This window comes from Rhea pennata, chromosome 1 (assembly GCF_028389875.1).
Source record: "Rhea pennata isolate bPtePen1 chromosome 1, bPtePen1.pri, whole genome shotgun sequence".
In the NCBI taxonomy this organism is placed as follows: Eukaryota; Metazoa; Chordata; class Aves; order Rheiformes; family Rheidae; genus Rhea; species Rhea pennata.
The window spans coordinates 39766347-39785068 of record NC_084663.1 but is presented as its reverse complement, the minus strand read 5'-3'; the positions used below and the strand labels follow the sequence as shown (position 1 = coordinate 39785068).

At 43.8% G+C, this 18722-nt stretch overlaps 1 protein-coding gene across 4 annotated transcripts in view; it reads left to right on the top strand.

Annotated features, from left to right (window-relative positions):
• PTPRB (protein tyrosine phosphatase receptor type B) overlaps nucleotides 1–18722 on the top strand; it is a 68399-nt gene that overhangs the window by 12036 nt on the left and 37641 nt on the right. For 3 of the 4 annotated variants that reach the window (XM_062584548.1, XM_062584558.1, XM_062584540.1), the window contains exons 3-8: nucleotides 401–639; nucleotides 5567–5843; nucleotides 12685–12963; nucleotides 13343–13600; nucleotides 15100–15363; nucleotides 17841–18110. In XM_062584548.1, coding sequence (XP_062440532.1) covers nucleotides 401–639; nucleotides 5567–5843; nucleotides 12685–12963; nucleotides 13343–13600; nucleotides 15100–15363; nucleotides 17841–18110 — 1587 coding nt within the window. Of the gene's footprint in view, nucleotides 1–400; nucleotides 640–5314; nucleotides 5481–5566; nucleotides 5844–12684; nucleotides 12964–13342; nucleotides 13601–15099; nucleotides 15364–17840; nucleotides 18111–18722 lie in introns of those variants that run through there. The other variant, XM_062584568.1, reaches the window with a different exon arrangement.

Here is an 18722-nt window from a genome sequence, read left to right as displayed (position 1 = left end):
CAACAAAAGGGAAACGAGAATCTGGCCATGGCTCTTACAAGTAGGGTTTTTTTTTTTGACCATACAATGCTGAAATTGTATGCTACTGGATAGATTCAAGAAAGTGAAAAAGCCACGAGCTAAAACATTGTGCTATCCTTTCTCTTAATTTCAAAATCAGTGATGAAATACATTTAAAACAAATGGTCTGAATGGTCAGGGAAATCTTTTTTTATGCTTTTGCTTTACACAAAGTTTGATCTTGATATAAAATACCTGTTTGCACTGAAAATAAAAATTAGAGAACTCAAGGGTGCACTTAAAGTACTTAAGAGTCATATCAGCCACATTTATTAGCATCTAAAGAACTGACGATAAAAAAGTAAAGGTGATTTAAATTATTTTCCTTTATTTGTCTTAGATCTTCAAGATGCAGAAACTTCTGTATGGAGTACAACACCTACGTCCCCCCCTTTTAATGCTATTACATCTAGGCCTGGAAGTCTGCTTAAGAATAGCACACAGACGATCATCAGAAATGTAACTGAACACTTCAGTAAAAATGTCATTGAAAATCTTTATTTTGACTTGAAATCTGCGGTAACAGAGAAACCCTGGATTCTGACAACTATTCTCCCATACGCCAGCACTACAGAGGAGGTAAGGCAGAGGAATTATTGATTGATTTATATTAAGCCTGCTCCACTCTGTGGAGCCTGATAGCTACTACAGGTGGGCGTTTGGTGAATTAGAAAAAACCTAGAGAATTGAGCTTTGTTCTTTATTTTAATTGGATACTTTGCTGATTCTGATAATGCCCTCTGCTGAGAGTACGGCTGCAGAAAAATTCTGCCTGTGCTCTACAGTATGGTAGTGGCACACATTACGCGTTGTGAAAACTCTCTGACCTAAGAGGGGAAACGTTCAGGATATGTGAGGTGCGGTAGAAAGATCGTGGGTCTTGCTGGAGACACGGGAGCCTGCGATTCTGCTCCCAGTGTCTTAGTGTCTGCCACGGGCTTGTTGCATGAGTGAGGGTCTAGCTTTAACGATGCTTTAAGAAACACAGGATATTTTATGACCTCGTTTAGGGGACAGATTTAGAATTGAAAGCCCCTAACTTGTGTATGGCTTCTTGTCAAGGAGACCACACTGTGCTCAAAATACGGGGGTAGGCAAATACGTTGTCTTAGTCATTACTTTGGCTGTCGGTGTTACTGTGAATGAGACTAAGAAATATGTTTTGCATTTGGGAGGATTGTGGACTTTAAGGGGAGCTGCTACATACCCTTGGTTACCCTAAGGAAATCCGGTACAATCTGGTATGAACAACATCGCTGCGGCCTGGCTCAGAAAGGGGAAAAGGAGGCTGTGTTGACCCAAATAACCAACTCGAAGGTTTATGGAACCTGCCACTGCTATCCCAGTGCTGACCAAAAGGGACTGAGCTGATGACAGACACGCTGCACCTTGTTCAAGAGCTGATGGACGGTTCTGCATTAGAATATGATTATTCTGGCTTGGTGCAGGCAGCCTGAACTAATTTCACCATGCCCTCTGTTCATGTGCATAACTCCCACACTCTCCTGCAACTGGAAACATCCTACAAAAGCCAGTGTTACCCGAACTGCCTCCAGCACTGCTACTAAACAGCCCCACCAGTGCCAGAGCAGTGTCTGAACTGAGAGCTACCTCTGTTCCTACCCCAGTTCATCTACTGATTCACATGATTTAGAGTTGAGCAAGTTACTTAGTCAAGGCTTTCAAAACCGGTTCCTGAAGATAAGCATGGTAGGCATCACCACAAAAACAATATTCATGAGTGTCTGAACCTTGGAGCATCCCGCCAGCCATTTGAATCTGTCTATCCCATTTTAGACATGCAAGCTTACAATTTTTGGCCCCTATCTTTCAGTTTCCCTATCTTTAGAACAAAGTTTTAAAAAATTTTGTCAAGCTAGCAGGGATGTTTAGAAGATTAATTGAGATTAACACAATACTTCGAAAACACATAGTGCTAAGTGCTGAGTGTTGTTGTTAGGAAGACAATACCTCCTATGAACTGCATATGGCCAGGCCAGGTCCTCGTGTTTGTAGAATTAAAGCCTTGAAGTTACTTGGCTGAGAGCATTCCCCCCCCCTTTTTTTGGGGGGGGGGGAGGACAATGGTGGCACTTCAATCAAACAAAATGTTTAGTTTAGAGCAGCCTTGGATTTCAAGTAAAACTGCAGCTTGCACTTTCAAGACATGACAAAAGCTATGCAAAGCCCATTTCCTCTTGATTAGAGAGACAGAGAGAGAGGTTGGTGTTAAAAAAAAAAGTCAGGAAGCCTTGGGAAAGTGTCTGAAAGAGACTTTGGAGCCTGCTATTAGAGACATGTCCGGCCACTCCCAAAACCCACTTCCAGTTCTTTTTTTTTCTTTCTTTTTTAATTAGTTTCTTGGCTTGCCACAGAGATCAGCCAATGTTAAAGGCTATGATTGCCTACTTGCTAAAAGTTCATTTATTCAATACCAATGTGGAAATAAATTACTCGTATAATGTTGACTATTTTATATAAATACGTTGCCACCACTGAATGATGAACCCCTCCTGTTTTATTCCAGTGCTGGCATAGACATCTGCAGCAGATCTTACCCTTACAGCAACACTGTGCTGGTTAATGTACAGAAGGAAGTCTTAAAACCCATAAACCAGTACTTTCCTACTAATGTAACTGTAACAGGGTAGTTTTAAAGATTTTTATGATGGCAGAAATAACAGTAATAAAGCAGGAACTTCTAAATAATAGACAATGCTGAGAAGCAACAATCTACTTTTTTCTCCACACATTAACTTAAGTTAGCTGGAAAAGACAGACAAAGTATTTCCAAGAAGCTTTAGTGCTTCTTGCAAGCACTCACACTAAGTCAAATTTCTTTCCTGAATTTTGTTATTTGCACTGATTTTTCTTCATTCTTGTATTACATCTATTTAATTTGCACCTCCTTATCTAAACTATGTATTTTCCGCAAGTTCAGATTATGGACATGTTTTCAAAAATCCCTATAATGTGAGTTCTACTTCCCAAGAAAAGGCAGGTGACTGAATATTCTCATGTTTGGAGAGGGATCTGAAGCAAGCCAAACATCCTGACAAGCCTTCAAATTTGCTGTCCTCCTGTGCTGGGGAAATGCTGATGTGGTCTATGCCATCAGATCCAGAAAGTACAATCATCTAAAGATGATACTATGCTATAAAAATCTCTCATCTTGATCACAAGACCCCAGTATCATTTTAGTCCCAATTCATGGCTACTACACATACCCTGTGTTTTCCACCAACAGTTTGTTTATCATTGTAATAGCTCATTAGGACAAGGTCCCTCCTTCTGTCAGAAGTAAGTAAAATATCTGCTACAAGGGGGATCTGGTCTTGTAATGGCCTTGAGGATTAACTGATAATCAGTACATATTTGTATCATCACTTCAGGTTATTAGTCATAAATTTAAAAATCCCCACGAGCCCTTGCAGGTTAAAGCCCAGCACTTCCTTTGCCATGACACTAGGACCAGGCACGGAGCTCCACTGAGATAAATGCAGCTTTCTGCAGGTGCTGGACAACACTCTGCTCCCCGAACGGAGGAATGAGAGCTAAGGCTTTTCGGGTATTTGTATCCTTGACGGTTTGCTGCCCAGAAAAATCCTATAGTAGCTGTTCCCCTAAAGGGCAGAGTAACATTTTTAAACCACAGCATCTTTTTCTCCCTGAATATCAAAATGGGACAAAAAACGAAACAGGGACGCTGATGAATTTGCTCGAGGTGCTGCTTTTCAAAGTTGAAATCCTTTGTGCACCGCACAGTCCAGAACAGCACAGAAATGTGCCACATTCCTGTGTGAAGACAATAAATGTCATATTCCCCCCCCCTTTAAGCAATCCCAAACTTAGCCACTAACTGCTAAGTTTTTGTCTACCTGGACATCTGAAGGTCTGAATTTTAGTCATGTTTCTTCTTCCTCCCCAGTACAAATACACAGGAGTTTTATAAGGCTGAAGCCTGAGTAAAGGGAAACGGGCGTACATGACAGAAATGGAGCGCAGTGCTGCGGCTGTTTCCAAATTTGGAGCTGCGCTCAGCTTGTTCTGCTTCGTCCGAAAACGCGGCGGCTCTCGCGCTTTCGGAGGAGTGTGGCTTTAGGCTGGGAGTTATTCAGGGCACTAGGACGGAGATTGTTTCAAGGGCGGGACTGGATGCAGAACCCCAAAGCCGAGATTACCCGGCCGCCGGCGTACGAGCTGCCGTTGGCACGTGCGGGCTGCTCCGCCGCCGGTGCGTGGGGCTGCGGGAAGCAGCTCCGCGACAGGCTCTGCCAGGTGCCTCCTGGCTGCACATCGCCCTGAGAGGATGGAGGCCTTGGTGGACTCCAGCTAGCCCCCCACGGCCCTGAGGTCCTCCTGAGGGAGCCCCCGACCTAGAGGGGCTTGCGCAGCCCGTTAGCCACGGAGGGGGAAGCGAGGCAGCAGAGAGGCGAGCGGTGGGGACGCAGAGGCGAAGCGCCCGTCCGGGGACGGCACAGGCTAGCGGCGGGCGGCTGGGTGATGGTGCCGGCATGAGGCCAGCGTGCGGGCGAGATGAGGTGGGCTCAAGGCGAGGCGAGCGCCAGACGAGGCGGGAGGCAGGCACAAGGCACGGCACGTGCGACGCGAGGCGGCCACGAAGCCGGGCGAGGGGCGGCGGGCGCGAGGCGCAGCGCCCCACGGGCCCCATGCAGGGCGGCGGGCCCCAGCGACGGGGCCCACCGCAGCCACCCCGAGCCAAAACCGGCGCTGGGAGAGGATCCCCGGGGGCGAGCAGGGGAGGGAGGAAGCGGCCGGGGAGGAAGAGCGCTGCGGCGGGAGAGGGGGCCGGAGCCAAGCGAGCGGAGCGGAGCCGGCAGGGAGGCGGCGCCGCCGCCGCGAGGGGGCGGCCGCGCCGGGGGGCGCGGGGCGCGGGGCGGGCGCAGCGGCGGCCCCCGGGGCGCCGCCGCCCGGTTCCCCCCCGCGGCGAGAGGCGAGGAAATCGCCTTTTGATTGCGGAAGCCGTCGGCAAGGGCTGCGGCGGAGGCCGCCCGGGTCAGAATGGCAGCGTGGGAAGCGGCCGCCGCCTCCTGCCGCCGCCGCCTCCGCCTCCCGCTCCGGCCGCCGCCGCCTCCAGCCGCAGCCGCGGCCGCGGCCGGCAGCCCCGGCGCACCCGCCGTCGCAGGGGCAGCCCCGGCGCCTGCCCCACGGGCGGGCGGCCCGGCAGCGGGCTCGGCGGCCAGCGGGGCCGGGGAAGGAGGGAGGGAGGGAGGGAGGGAGGGAAAGGGGGGCGCCCGCGGGAAGGGGGTGCCCCGGGCGGGGGTGGGGGGTGCCCGTCGCGGCCGCTCGGCTGCTTCCCTCCCTCCCTCCCCGCGAGGGGTTTCGGCACGTAAAAGCCGGCGGCGATGCTGAGCTATGGAGCGGGCCTGGCGCTGTGGACGGCGCTGGCCCTCACCAAGGTGAGCCGCGCGCGGGGAGGCGGGCGGGCGAGGCAGCGCGCCGCGGCCGACGGGCGTCTCTCACCGTCTCTCCGCTCCTCCCGCAGGCCGGGCCCGGGCAGGCGGCGGGCTGCAGCGCCGACGTGACGGCGTGGCGGCTGGCCGGGCCGTCGGTGTGGGTGCGCTGGCGCGCCTCGGCGCCCGCCTGCAACTTCAGCCTGGCCGCCCGCTCCGAGGACGGCGCCGCCGCCGCCTGCCAGCCCGCCCGCGGCGGCAACGGCTCCTACGGCGGCGCCTGCGAGGGCCTGGCGGCCGGTACCCTCTACCGCCTGCGCATCCAGCCCCGCTCCGGCGGGGAGCCCGTCGAGCTCGCCGTGCGCACAGGTAAGGGCGGGCGGCGGGCGCGGGGCCGCCGGCTGCCGCGAAGGGCCCCCCCCGCCCCCGCTCCGCGGCGAGCGGGTCCCCCGCGAGGGCGATCCGCAGCTTCGGGGACCGTTTATACTGTTCGGGGGTTTTATTTTTAATATTTTTTCCCTCGCCGATCGCAGTCAAACAGAAAATGCAGGCTGGAACTTCTGGTGCGGTTGGGTTTCAGCACGCAGAAGTTGGGGGATGGCTCCTTAAAACGAGTACTGCCCTCCCCCCGCACACATAGTCACGATGAGAAGACTAAAAATCAGTGAGTGCAGGTACATTTTCTTTGAATACAGCCATCAAGGTGTCACGATGGACCAGTGATGCTTGCATGTATCCGTGCATCCATGACTGGCTGTAAAAAATGTTCCTGCAACCTGCTCGTGGGCTGCCGAGGGAAGCCCCCTTTCTGCGTGTGTGTGTGTGTGTGTGTGTGTGTGTGTGTGTGCATGCGGGTGCACGCCAGCAGCTGAATGCCATGAAGTGATGAACTGCACAGAGCAACTGCCTTCAGTGTCAGAAGACCTGGCCTCTTTCTGTAGGTGCCGGTGCTTTTTGAAAGAGGGTGAAACGCGGTGTTGTGCAGCCGCTTACTGGTGCTAACCTGAGACTCGAAACCGAGACGTCTTCAATAGTGTCCATCACTGCAGGGTTCCCTGATCTGTTCCCAAAGTCTTGGCTTCAGAGTGGTATTGCCGTATTAGTGTAACTGTCTGAAGGTAGCAGTAGCTGAATACTCAGCAGTTACCGGTTCAGAGCCATCAGTTAGCGTCAGTCCCCCTTCCCTGCAGTGGCTGTACAAACGCACTAGATACCCTGCATTAGCCCTGCAAAGTGTTGGTGATTCAGATTTAGAAAGTCTAATGACAAGTCTGCTGCTGTGATAGCTATACATTGAGCAGGAGTGGGGTCACTTGGTGAAAATGAGTAATGGTTTCCATAGAAACAGTCATTTAAATCCGTATCAGTCGTTGTGCCAACTGTTTTTAACATTGATGAGCTATGATTGGAAAATCGATTAAGTCAGCTGTTAGCAGAATGACAGGTATAGATCACCATCGTTGCTGGATATTAGAGATCTATTTCTGATCATTTGAGTAGAAGTAGAGAAAAGGGTAGCAAATTACACAGCATGTTGATTAATGTATTATCATTTAGACAGTAGTTCATACACGTCATTTATGACAGTTTTCTTGGAAAATAGATTTTGCAAGACTGTAAGATGATAAAAGTGATTGAAGCGACCGTTGATAATAGTCGTATTATGTAGTCAATGCCAGGGGAGATACTGAAGTTCAAATTGCAATCTTGCTAATTAGTTGAGAATAGCTCAATTCTGTTTTATATCTGGATTTTGGATAGCAGAAGTCAGCTGAAAGTGCAAAATATGAATAGAGGGGCTGTGGAAGTTTCCTACAAGGACAGCTATTGAAATCGCTCCTTGGTTCCTCACTTACTTACCTGAATTCAGTCACATCTGTTGCATCGCTTGAACATATTTAAAACCAACAATTAGCTGCAAAATTTGTCAATTTATTTTTTTTCTAAGAAATACATAGGATTTTCTATGTACCTCAACAACCAATGATGCACTGTCAATACCGTGTATTTCAATATAAAGGGAGATCCATTTTTTTAAGAGGGTTATTCCTCTGTGTCCACTAGGGGCAGCATTTTAAACTAGTTTTCTGGAAGCTCTTTCTCACCTGATCTTAGTAACTTTTGCTGTCAGTAGTTTTGTTTGACGTACTGAAATTAATGCCCGCAGGCATATGCTCCTGGAAGCTATCCTGTGTGTATGGAAGTGTGACCAATATTTTAAGCCATATTGTAAAATAAAATTCCCACTGATGTGAGTAGCAGCAGAACTGAGCTGTTGTAGGTGGGATTTTTGTTCAGCTGGCAATAGCCATCTAAAATACGGTGCCTGGCCTTGGTGCTCTATGGGGTTTCCCTCCCGAGCTCTCTGACCAAGAACGATGGGCTAAGCTGCCCTTCGGAGGTGCCCCTCTTTCTCCACTGACGCGTTGAGGTTAACGCAGGTACCTGAAATTTAGACAATTGAATTAAATGAGAGGAATTCCATCTCATGTGTTTAATTTTGCAAAATCAGTTGGCCGTTTTGAGTATTTATATCTTCTTGATACAATAAATGTACACAGAGAAATTCACAGATTCATTTATATACCTAATTCAGAAACTTTAACTTTCTGCTCATATTCAGTACTGCTGACATTTTCATAAGCTCGTTCCTGTTCTGAGTTCATTTTTTTCATCACATTTCTTGTACAAAGTGATAGAGTAGCTAAGCCCATAAAACTCAAAATATATTGTTAAATTCTGATTCAGGATTTAAGGTGAAACCAATAAATAATGTGTACCATAATTGTTATGATTCTAATATGAAGATTTAGAGAGGACCAAATCCTTAACTTAATTTGGCTTTTTGGGTGTTAATTATACATTAAAATCATGGTTATGATAGCACGTTAAGACTATGCTGTTTACAAGTTTGATATTCCAGTAGAATAAGTGTGCAGCTCAGCCAGACTGTGTAAACTCTCAAGTAATACCTGACATTCAGAGAATATTTAGGAGTAGAGAAGCCACTTTTATACCTCTGATGAATGCATCTAATGTAAGTCTAATAATGTATGAAATACTCATAGCGTAAACCACTCTAATTCACTCAGGTGGAATCTGTCATTTTGATCTCAAGTAATTTTGATCTACAGATTATCAATTAAAAAAGACAACCAGTTAATCCTCTGGAACAGACCTAAAATTGCTTCAGCAAAACCATGGAAAATGCAATCATATATGCACTATATAAGCCATGTAGACACCCATGCGTCTACATGGCTTATATAGTCTGGTAGTTGTGCTATTTTGGGAGAGTAGGAAATGAAAAAAAGGCTGGTAACACCATTTATCAGCTCTGAGCTACAGATAAATTTTCCACTGTGAACCTGAGATTACAGATGCTGGCAGGCACTAAAGTCTGCCTATCTATCTGGTATGTTTTGCATTAATATTACTGTTTGGTGTATTTGTTAATGTGCGTACATAAAACAGTATATAAGCCTGTAGCACTAAGTCGTCTGATTGAGATTCTGAAGTTGTGACAGCACAGGCACCTGCTGGTCCTTTGCGCTTATCTTTTTTTATTGATTTCAGTTAAACTATTTCTGTGACTAAGAGCTACTGTGTGAGAAAGAATAGTAGGATTGTGTCTTTCTCATTTTCAGATAAAATACTTTTAAGCCCTTAATTCTCCAAATGTCTGTGCTTCAGCGTATCTGTGTATTTCAGTAGTGTATTTTCAGTGAATGACTTTAGGTCTTTAATTAAAATTTTAGTTAAAAACACCAATATATGAACAGATTCTAAGTTACAATTAAATGTATGACCATGACATATGCTGAGAATCGGAAGTAAAATGGTCTTGAGAGCCATGAAGAAAGACTGGGGAATTCCCCCGCTTTCAAATAAATCTTTTTAAATGGGCTTATAAATACTATTCTCAAATTTATTTTATACTAAACTATTACAGTGCTAGATTTTGTTACTGCCTAATCCGAGCAAACTGTACTGATACAACTATCAGGTAAGGAAAAATTTGTCAGAAAAAATTGTTACGCATTTAAATGAAAAGAAGTTAAAAAGTCTACCTTCCAAGATACAGACTGGCAAATTATTATTCTATTGTAAAATACAACTGTATAAAAGCCAGAAGCTTGGCTTGGCCATGCATTCACTCCTGTAAATTTTGAATTATTTGGGACAAATGTGATTTATTAGCCATCTGTAGGAACATCTATTTTGACATGGCTCTGGCTGTGTACTGTATCGTATCATGCATATGATCGTTGTTTTGAGAGCCAGAGTACAAATAGAAAATAAGTAAGTGTAGCTTGTTGTAAAGATTATGCATGTCTTCCCAAAGAAATGCATATTCATACTTAAGAGCAGTGAAATGGAAACCTTTTATTTAATCCTCAGAAAAATCCTTATGTTTATGGTTACTGTTTTGTGAAAAGGGAAAACTAAGTGACTTGGTAGCAGCTAAAGATAGCTGGGACTGGAAATCAAGAATTCCCTGTCCTTAGTCCTGGGCTCGAATCTCTCAGTTATTCTTATCTCTCTGACAAGACGGGGGCGTTTCTACACTTAAGACTGTCTTAGCGGATCATGTCATTGGGACTAGACATGAAGGGACTATCCGTCCTTCCTAGAAAATACAGCAGCTGTGGAGGTGCGGTGGATTCAAACAGTGCTAAGTCTTCTGGAAGACCGCTTTGAGGACCAGGAGGCATTAATTCATATAGTATCAAACGGTATAACAAGATTTTTGAGAAAATGCTTGATTTCTGTGATGCATCGGTGTTGTACTGTTGCCAGCAGGGCCTTGTGTAACAATGTAAATGGCTTTTTAAGTGTTTGTTTCCATCCAGGGCTCTTCCAGCGCAGGCACTTCCCAGCCTCATTGTTCCTTTGTCCGAGCGGATGCGGGGAGCACTGAGTGTTTTGTTTGCTGGGCCAGATAGATTAGATAAAGTCTGCGTCTCTGAACTTCACCTTCTAGGCACGCAACCCCTCTTTCTGGTTGATACACCTTAGGAGGCAGATTGAACGGGACAGCCCAACCGCTGCGGAAAATGCCGCTGCTTCCTAGAATCTGGCAAATAATGTGGATTAAAAACACTGATTGCTTTTGCAGGGCTGATGAACGGTTACCCTAATCCTAACTGTTGCTGGAGTGAGAATTAAACTTCTTGACAGTTATCATGACTGTTCTCTTGCTATCAGTCAAATTATTTTTTTTCCAGCTCTCTGTGCATCTGACCATATTGTAGTACTGGAATTTATATCTGACTCCCAAAGTTTGACCTTTTCTGATTAGAACAATTGCCTTCAAGGAATTATACTCCCGCTATTCACTTTTGCCAGCAGAATAGTTTTTGGTGGATTAGTATATATTATAGGTGGAGCTGGTAGTCAAGCCTATTGTTAAGATTTCCTGATACCTTTCATTAAAATCTCCTGTTTGAATTGCTGAACTTGGTCAAGTTTTAACTATTTGGCCTGAAGTCTGATGTGCCTGGTCTTTGACTTGAGTTTTATTTTTTTTTCAGCTTTAAGCAGAAGTAGTTTGACCTTGAAAATGAGGTCAAGAAAGGAAAATAGTTGGGTTTTTTTATTGGTTTTCTTAATTTTCATTTCTTTTTATGAAGAGCAGTAGTGTCTCTGGGATCTGAAGCAGGCATCTGAATTTAAGCAGAGAACTAGGTTCCAAGGGACACAGTATTTTTACCCTGAAATTCCTACTGTACTTGACTGACAAGTATACGACCAAAACCTGGCACTAGTATGCCCTCAGCAGAGCCGAAGCAAACAAACCCTCCATACACCCAGGCTTTGAAGAACAGCATCAAGGCTGCTAGCCCCATGATAGGGAGACCGCTGTATTCCTGGGAGAGCGGTTAGGTTCGACTTTGCCTTTACCTTTCAGCCTTTACTGTGCGGTTTTAAATTATGTGATCTCGCATGCTTTCCTCTGCCTTTTTGGGGGAACCAGGCAGCAGCGCTGCACAGGGAAAAGAGTTTTGTTGTTCTGTGTTTAAGGCACTGCTGGTACCATAGGGACCTTGGTTCTCAGCCTAGATGTGCCACACACTCCCTTGTTGATGCTAGGCGAGATGAGCATAGAGCGAACTCATGCAGAAGCCAAATCAAGTTGTTAAGTGGCTGGACCACCTCTATTCTTAAGTTCCTAGCTTGTGAGTGGTTGATTCTGCTGCTTTGGGTTGTTTTAACATACCTTTTTAATATGCAATTGTTTAATTTTCTTAGGAGACATAAATGTCAATGCCTTAGGACATCAACGTGTAGTATATTTCTTTTGGTTTGCATGAAGTCTTGTGGGAGATGAAAAAGTCCTGGAGAATAAAAACAACCAGAGACTTTGGTTTTGGTCAGTGGTTGCCATCCTTGTAGAGTGTATACTCTTTTTCCAGGGATTTGACTTGCTAGTTACTTAATAAACAATACAAGAACATTGAGAGCTTATCAGAAAATAGTCCAAAGTAAGAATTCTTAAAAACTTATCCAAAGTATTGTGTGTGTTTTTTTTTTTTTTTTTATTATTTTTATTTATATCAACAATACTACAGCGGGGCAGAAGCATAGTCTATCAGAAGCTCTTTAAAGTGGTTGAAGGTAATACCAAAATCTAAAGGATTACTGCCCTTAAAATTTTTCATTTTGCATCAGTCTAAATGTGTAAATGCTCATGGTCAGCTCAGCAGCTGAGGAAGCCTGAGATTAAGTGCATATCTTTTTATCGTTTTAGTGCTACAAAATAAAATGTTTATGTAAGCACCAGAAAATGGAAGCTGCTGGTACCATGTATCTATAAAGCTACATTAAACTGAGGCATTATCTAATTTGATGGTTTTCATGTTTGCTGTTTCCTAATACAGTTGTTAGAATTTTGAAGCAATTTTTCAAGCTCATTTTTACCATCCACAGCTGCAAGTGCATTTCTATATGTGTGTGTGTGTGTGTGTGTGTGTGTGCGCGCGTTTATGTGAGCAAACACACATTTCTGAATCCTGCAGGACTCTCATGTAGGCTGGTTCTGGTGATAAAATGTTTAGAAATTGGGAAAAAAGACTTTTTGAAGAATATTTGCGGCAGGATCATGGAAGGGGGAGCTTTTGAAGTTTTTTTGTGCTAATATGTAAACTTCACACAATTCCAGTCCAAGAAATATCTTTTTTTATTTTATGTTCATTTTTTCTAACTACAGATCCCTTGCCACCACCTCGATTTGAAATTAATAAGGAAAAAACTACACTCACAAGCTTACAGGTTTGGTGGGATCCTTCCCCAGGAAAGGTGGATTTGTATAAGCTACTATTATCTGATCATAATAGTAAAAAAATACAAGAAGTCTCCATAGAGGGAAGAATGTCAAGAATGGAAAATACTTTTTCCGGTCTCATTCCTGGGAATAAATATAATATCATCCTCAGTGCAGTTTCTGGAAATAAGAGTACCCCTGAACTTCACATAAGTGGATTTACCGGTAGGACTTCTTTTATTGTAGTTTATCTAAATAAACTCCCTGCAGTGTTTTTCAGTTCTCCATTTTGAAATTAAAACATATATAGAGTTCTTCTACTCGGAAAGATATATATATATATGTGTATATATATATGTATGTATGTATGTATGTATATTTGGTTATAAGTAAACAAAACATGAATCTCTGGCTTACATTAGGAGTCATTTCCTAAGCATGGAGGAATGTTGTCATGACATAGTTGGCCATAAACTTGGGGCTGGCTTTTCACTAACCCTGAAGAAACTCAGCATACTTCAAAAGTTAATGTGTTCAAACTTGCTGAAATCATACAAACAAGCATTAGGCCTTAAGCATCTCTCTTTTTTTTGTATTCCAACAGTACCGTCCCCTGTGAAAAATATTCAAGTGAGTGTCAAGACAGACACTATCCATGCTTCGTGGTCTCCTGGCACTGGGCACGTGGATCGATACAGGCTGGTGTTAATGGATAGTCATGTCCCAGTTCATGAGATCAACCAAGAAGATCTCTTGACTTCCTACACTTTTTCTGGACTTACGGCTGGGCACCTGTATAACCTGTCTGTCATAAGCCAGGCTGCAGGACTGGAAAGCAGCAGTTTTCTAACAGTCAGGACAGGTATGATTTTGGAATTTGTCACAACAGAAGGGGCAGCTAAGGCTGTAATCTAGTAATGTTACAAGATGTGTTCCAGAGTAATAAGTGGATCATGTTCCAGTGTATATCTCCAAACTTCAGTGACTGAATTACCCCTTGCAGATACTTCTCTGCAAAGGCTGTAGAGGGAGTGAAAGATACTCCAAGCTAATTTAGCAGCTAACTTGGCTACACAGCTAATTTAGGCAGTTCCATTATGCATTTGAAACTAGTAGTTAACAATCTGAGCCCAGATGTCTTGGTATCACCTGTGAAAGAGATCCACTTAACTGCTGCAGTGAACTGAGACAGAATCTGGTCCAATTATTTCACGGTATGGAAGATGGTTTAACTTCATGATTCTTACTTAACTGCATGGGAGATGTAGAGCTTGAGAGTTTTATTAAAAATTATTTCCTGTGGCTCTTTTTATCTCTGGGTTGCAAAATAGTTGTAGTTTAGAAAAGGAAGTGAAAAAAAAAGAACAGATCGAGAACTTTAAAATAGAAATCTTTTTTTTTTTTTTTTCACATAAAGTATTGATTCACCCAAGCAGATTTTTAATGATGAATCTTTTTTCAGGAAGGTTTTTCAGAATAGAGTTCTGTGATTATAAGGAGAAATATAAAATGACATTCTGCCAGAGAACGGTGGTTAAAGCATTCATGTAAGCAGAAAAAGTGTCATGCCCCTGATTTTCCTAATTTATAGAAAACTGTAGTTCCAGTTTCACTTACAGAAACCTTACCAAGTGTATATAATTTAATATTAAGTGAACAATATTGCAATGTTTAGGGCATATTGGTGAGTGCTGTTGTCACCTAGCATTGCACATTCTGGGTATTATCCCCCTTGTTTTATTTCTCCAGAATTCTTGATTTCTTCCTGTTGCGTAATGCAAAAAATGTAAATCTCACAAGTTTGCTCAGAACAAAAAATTATTCTGTCTAGAATCCGCCACTGTCCTCTATTTCAGAACCTAGAGTGCCCTTAGCTTGAAAATGAAGATATTGTAGGTGGTTAATGCTTTTCATTTGATATAAAGATAGAGATGATGACTTTGAATCCAGTCCCACATAATCTGGTGCAAGTACGGCATTGCCTCAGAGATGCGATGTAATGTTTGCTCTGCTGACACGTATGCAGGTATCTCCGTTCTTAGGAGCATGGGCCTTGCTTTGTTTTACAGTGAAAATGACCAGTGTGAATGTGGACATGACTGACAGATTAGCCATTCTGTGGGGTGATAGTGGACATCATAAGAGATTCCATTTCTGGAGCAGATTATCTTAAACAGGACTGCACCTTGCTGCACTGTGACCAAGTTTTGCTATAGCCCTTTCTACTTTTCATGCTCAATCAGTCATACTCAATCTCGTATAACTGTTTGAAAGCAAGACTTACTATTGTGGTTTGAAAGCAGTAGGTTTCGTATGTTCTGTGGTTGTAGTATTTTATTCTCTTTCTTTTTATCATTTTAGCCCCAGCTGAAGTCTTAGATTTGACGGTGACTAATGACGACAGCATGGATACTTTAAAAGTTAGGTGGAGAAGACCTCCAGGAAGCCTCAGTTTCTATAACATCACTCTTTCTCATCTTGGATCAGTTAAAGAAGTCAAAACTTTACAGCCACCCGTCACAGAAACTCACTTTGACAAGCTAACTCCAGGACGTCTTTATCACGTTACTGCTCGCACGGTCAGCGGTGAACTATTTACTGATAAGATGACAACTGGCAGAACATGTAAGTCTTCTGCTTCACTGAGAATATTGTAACCAATGCTATTTTTGCCTGCTCTGGCCTGGCAGAAAATTCATTGCAGGAGACAAAATGATTTAGGTTCCAGGGAAAATAAGATAAAGAGCACAGTATTGTTCCGGGAATACCCCTTCCTGACTCTCTGGCAGCAGTAACCTGGCAGCCAATAGCAGCTACAGCTTAGCTGGAGAGCAGGAAACAGTGATGCATTTCAGGACCTTCTAGCTGGGTGAGCCTGTGACAAAACTGTTCCACACTATTCCACCTGTGGCTAATTCCACTCAGAATAATACGTAAAATGAGTTACAGTAGGGGGAAACCTGTATGTAGTTAAATTGTTTGCAGATTTTTAAGTAATTTTGATGTAATGCTATCCCTTACTCCAAGCACAAATCTACAAATAGGAAAAGATTAGGTCTCAGCTTTCTTTACTAGAAAAAGCATGGACTAAGGAAGGCATGTACCAGTCTGGGTGGTGTTGGCTTGTATTTTACTTTTCTTCTTTTAGAAGTATAATTTTCGCTGAGGTATCTCTTGTATGAATTTGGAACCTGAAAAACCCTGGCACAATTTTGCCACAGCATTACTGGCCACAAAGGCATCTATTTTCTTCACAACAGCCTAATCCAAGTAGAATTTGGATAGGAAAAATTTGTAAGTGGGTGAAGAATACATACAGAAGTTGATAATAAAACTCAGAGCCAACAAAAGTAAAATATGTATGTGTGTGTGTGAGAGAAAGCAGAGTATTTGTTTTACAGGATATTTATCATTTACAGCTAAGCAGGATATTTATCATTTACAACTAAGCAGAAATATCTTTGCCATTCAAAGATATCTTTGATATCTTTGAAATATCTAGCTGCTACACCATTCTCAGTACAAAATGATAAGCCTGAAATGTAGCTGTAAAGCTCTTCAAATCTGTTAAGTACAAAGCCAGACCAGTTATATGCATGTCATTTTTGTTTATCTAGCCTACCTCAAACACCTTTAAGATTACTGTTTCCATCTGAAGGGAGAGCTTCAGGTCCTCACTCAAACCACTGATACCTGAATTTGTGACCTATTCAGTATTGGGGATTTAGAAGTGCTGTTTCCAAAGGTGCTGAACATGCACAACTCCTTTCCCTGACTTTTCTTTTCCAAAGATACCAGGAACTTTGATAACAGGATCGTCTCAGCAGATACAATGTGACCTAAAGACAGATTTATAAACCTAGGCTGCCAGGTGTAATACTGAAGGACTTAGACACTTAGTATCTGTCTGTAACTCCTGGAGGGAGCTGGGTGCCTGAGAACATAATCCACATTGGTCTGTATTGAGGGGGATGCTGAAGGCATTATAAGCTTCTGAGGAGCATGGTGGCAAGTGCTGGATATCACAGGGACTGAAACTTTGGATCAGAAGGGCCTAATGATGTCCAGTCAGTCTGGCAAGGCTGAACGTTTTTTCTGATATGGTTCAAGTACATCCGTACATCCTAACAAAATACAGAGTGCTTTTGTCCACTTGATCAGCAATTGAAACCCATCTCCCATATTTGCTCATATGTGGGACATCTAGCCTTGATATCCAACTATGCCCGTGGCAAGTGAAGCTGATAAGCATTTTGTGATGCTGTTGGAAACCTCTTGATCTTTTGTATGTACTGAGTAATTAAACGTTAACAGAGCCAGAGAAAACATGACAGCATGACTCTAGCCCTGTAGTTCACATTTAATACTTGATGATGTCAGGGCTCTAATGCTGATCTGGGGGTGTCCTAGCACCTAATGCTGTACATCTGTCTTCCACTTGCTGCTTGGTGTGGTTACTGCTTAATTATTCCACAAAAAACAGAAAAGCCTTCGTAGTCAGGACTGACAGATCTCTATCCCAATGTGGCCTACAGCCTGAGTAGGGTAGGAAGGTTGAACACAGAAATTCTGGACTCTTCAAGCAGAGGACAGGACTGAGTGGAAGCTTTAACAAACTGAGGTTTGATCCTTGGTACTTTATGGTAGGAGGGTTGATGACACACAAGCCTGTTGTGGAAGAAGCCCCCAGACTTTGTGTTTCTGTTGCTGACATCAGAAAATTTGGCCTGTAGTGATTGAAGGTTTGGCCTTAGCTTTGACAAATTGATGAACAAATTCCAAGCGAACTTAATCAACTGCAGAAAACAGCTGGGAAGCTAACTGAAAACACTGCAAGATTTGTTCTCGAGATGCTTATGGAAGATTTTCCCTACCCCATGCAAGGTTCCCCATTTCTGCTGTCAGTAAGAAACAGTGAAACGTGGGGAAAAGTAAAAATTATCTTTAAAATGAATACTTTCCTTCGTCACAGATACCTCATGTTATTGTGATTGATCCAAGTACTACAAAGCTGTGCTGCGAGTCAGATTTCAGCAGTGTCCATGAATTTCTTGCCGGAGATTCCCTGCTTCAAAATTACTCTCTTAATCTCTGTATTTCAGTTCCCCAGAAAGTTTCTGAGCTGATTGCCAGTGGTGCTGGCTGGCTGAGGTCTCTGCGGGTGAGCTGGCTGCCCCCTGCGGGAGACTGGGAGAGGTATCGCCTGCTCCTGTGGAACCACTCCAGCGTGGTGCTCAACACCACCATAGAGAAGGACTCGCAGGAGTACTTCATCCAGGACGTGGGCCTCGTGCCGGGGAGGCAGTACAACGTGGAGCTCGTTGTGGAGAGTGGCGATTTGCAGAGCAGGGCTCGCTGCACTGGGAGAACAGGTCAGCGCGCTCGTCTGGGGAACGTGAAACTACAGACTGCTCACGAGGCTCTAAGGTTGATCAGAAAGAAATAGTGCGTGGATATCTACAAATGAATTTTACCATTTATGCACTGAAAAAGAGCTCCCTTGTCAGCAATAGAAATAAGTGTTTTTAGCAGTTCTGTGAAAACTTTCAGCAGTTATTTTCACGGTAATATATTGTTAGTGAAAGTTGGGGGAATCATATCACCATTCTGTCATAACCAAGGCACAACACTGGCTTTGCAACATTTCACTGCTACATGTTCTAGCTGGTTGCAGGTACACCTCATAAGTACACTCTAAAGAGAGTGATACCAAACTTCCTGTATTGATCATCAGTACATATGGTGACAAACTGGTTTTCCTGCCAGCCTGGATAACTAAATACTGTCACCAGGGTTAACCAAAGTTGGATGAGGTGAGTTAGCGTGGCTCTTCCATAAGTAGCAGTTCTAGCTGCTGTGCTCCAGAAAGAAAATGTGATGAGTTTGTTCAAGTCAACCTTTCCAAAGAAAATCCATATGCACTACAGTGGAATTTCACAATCCGTGGAATTCTTTGGGAGTATGTTAGAGTAAGTCAAGTCCAC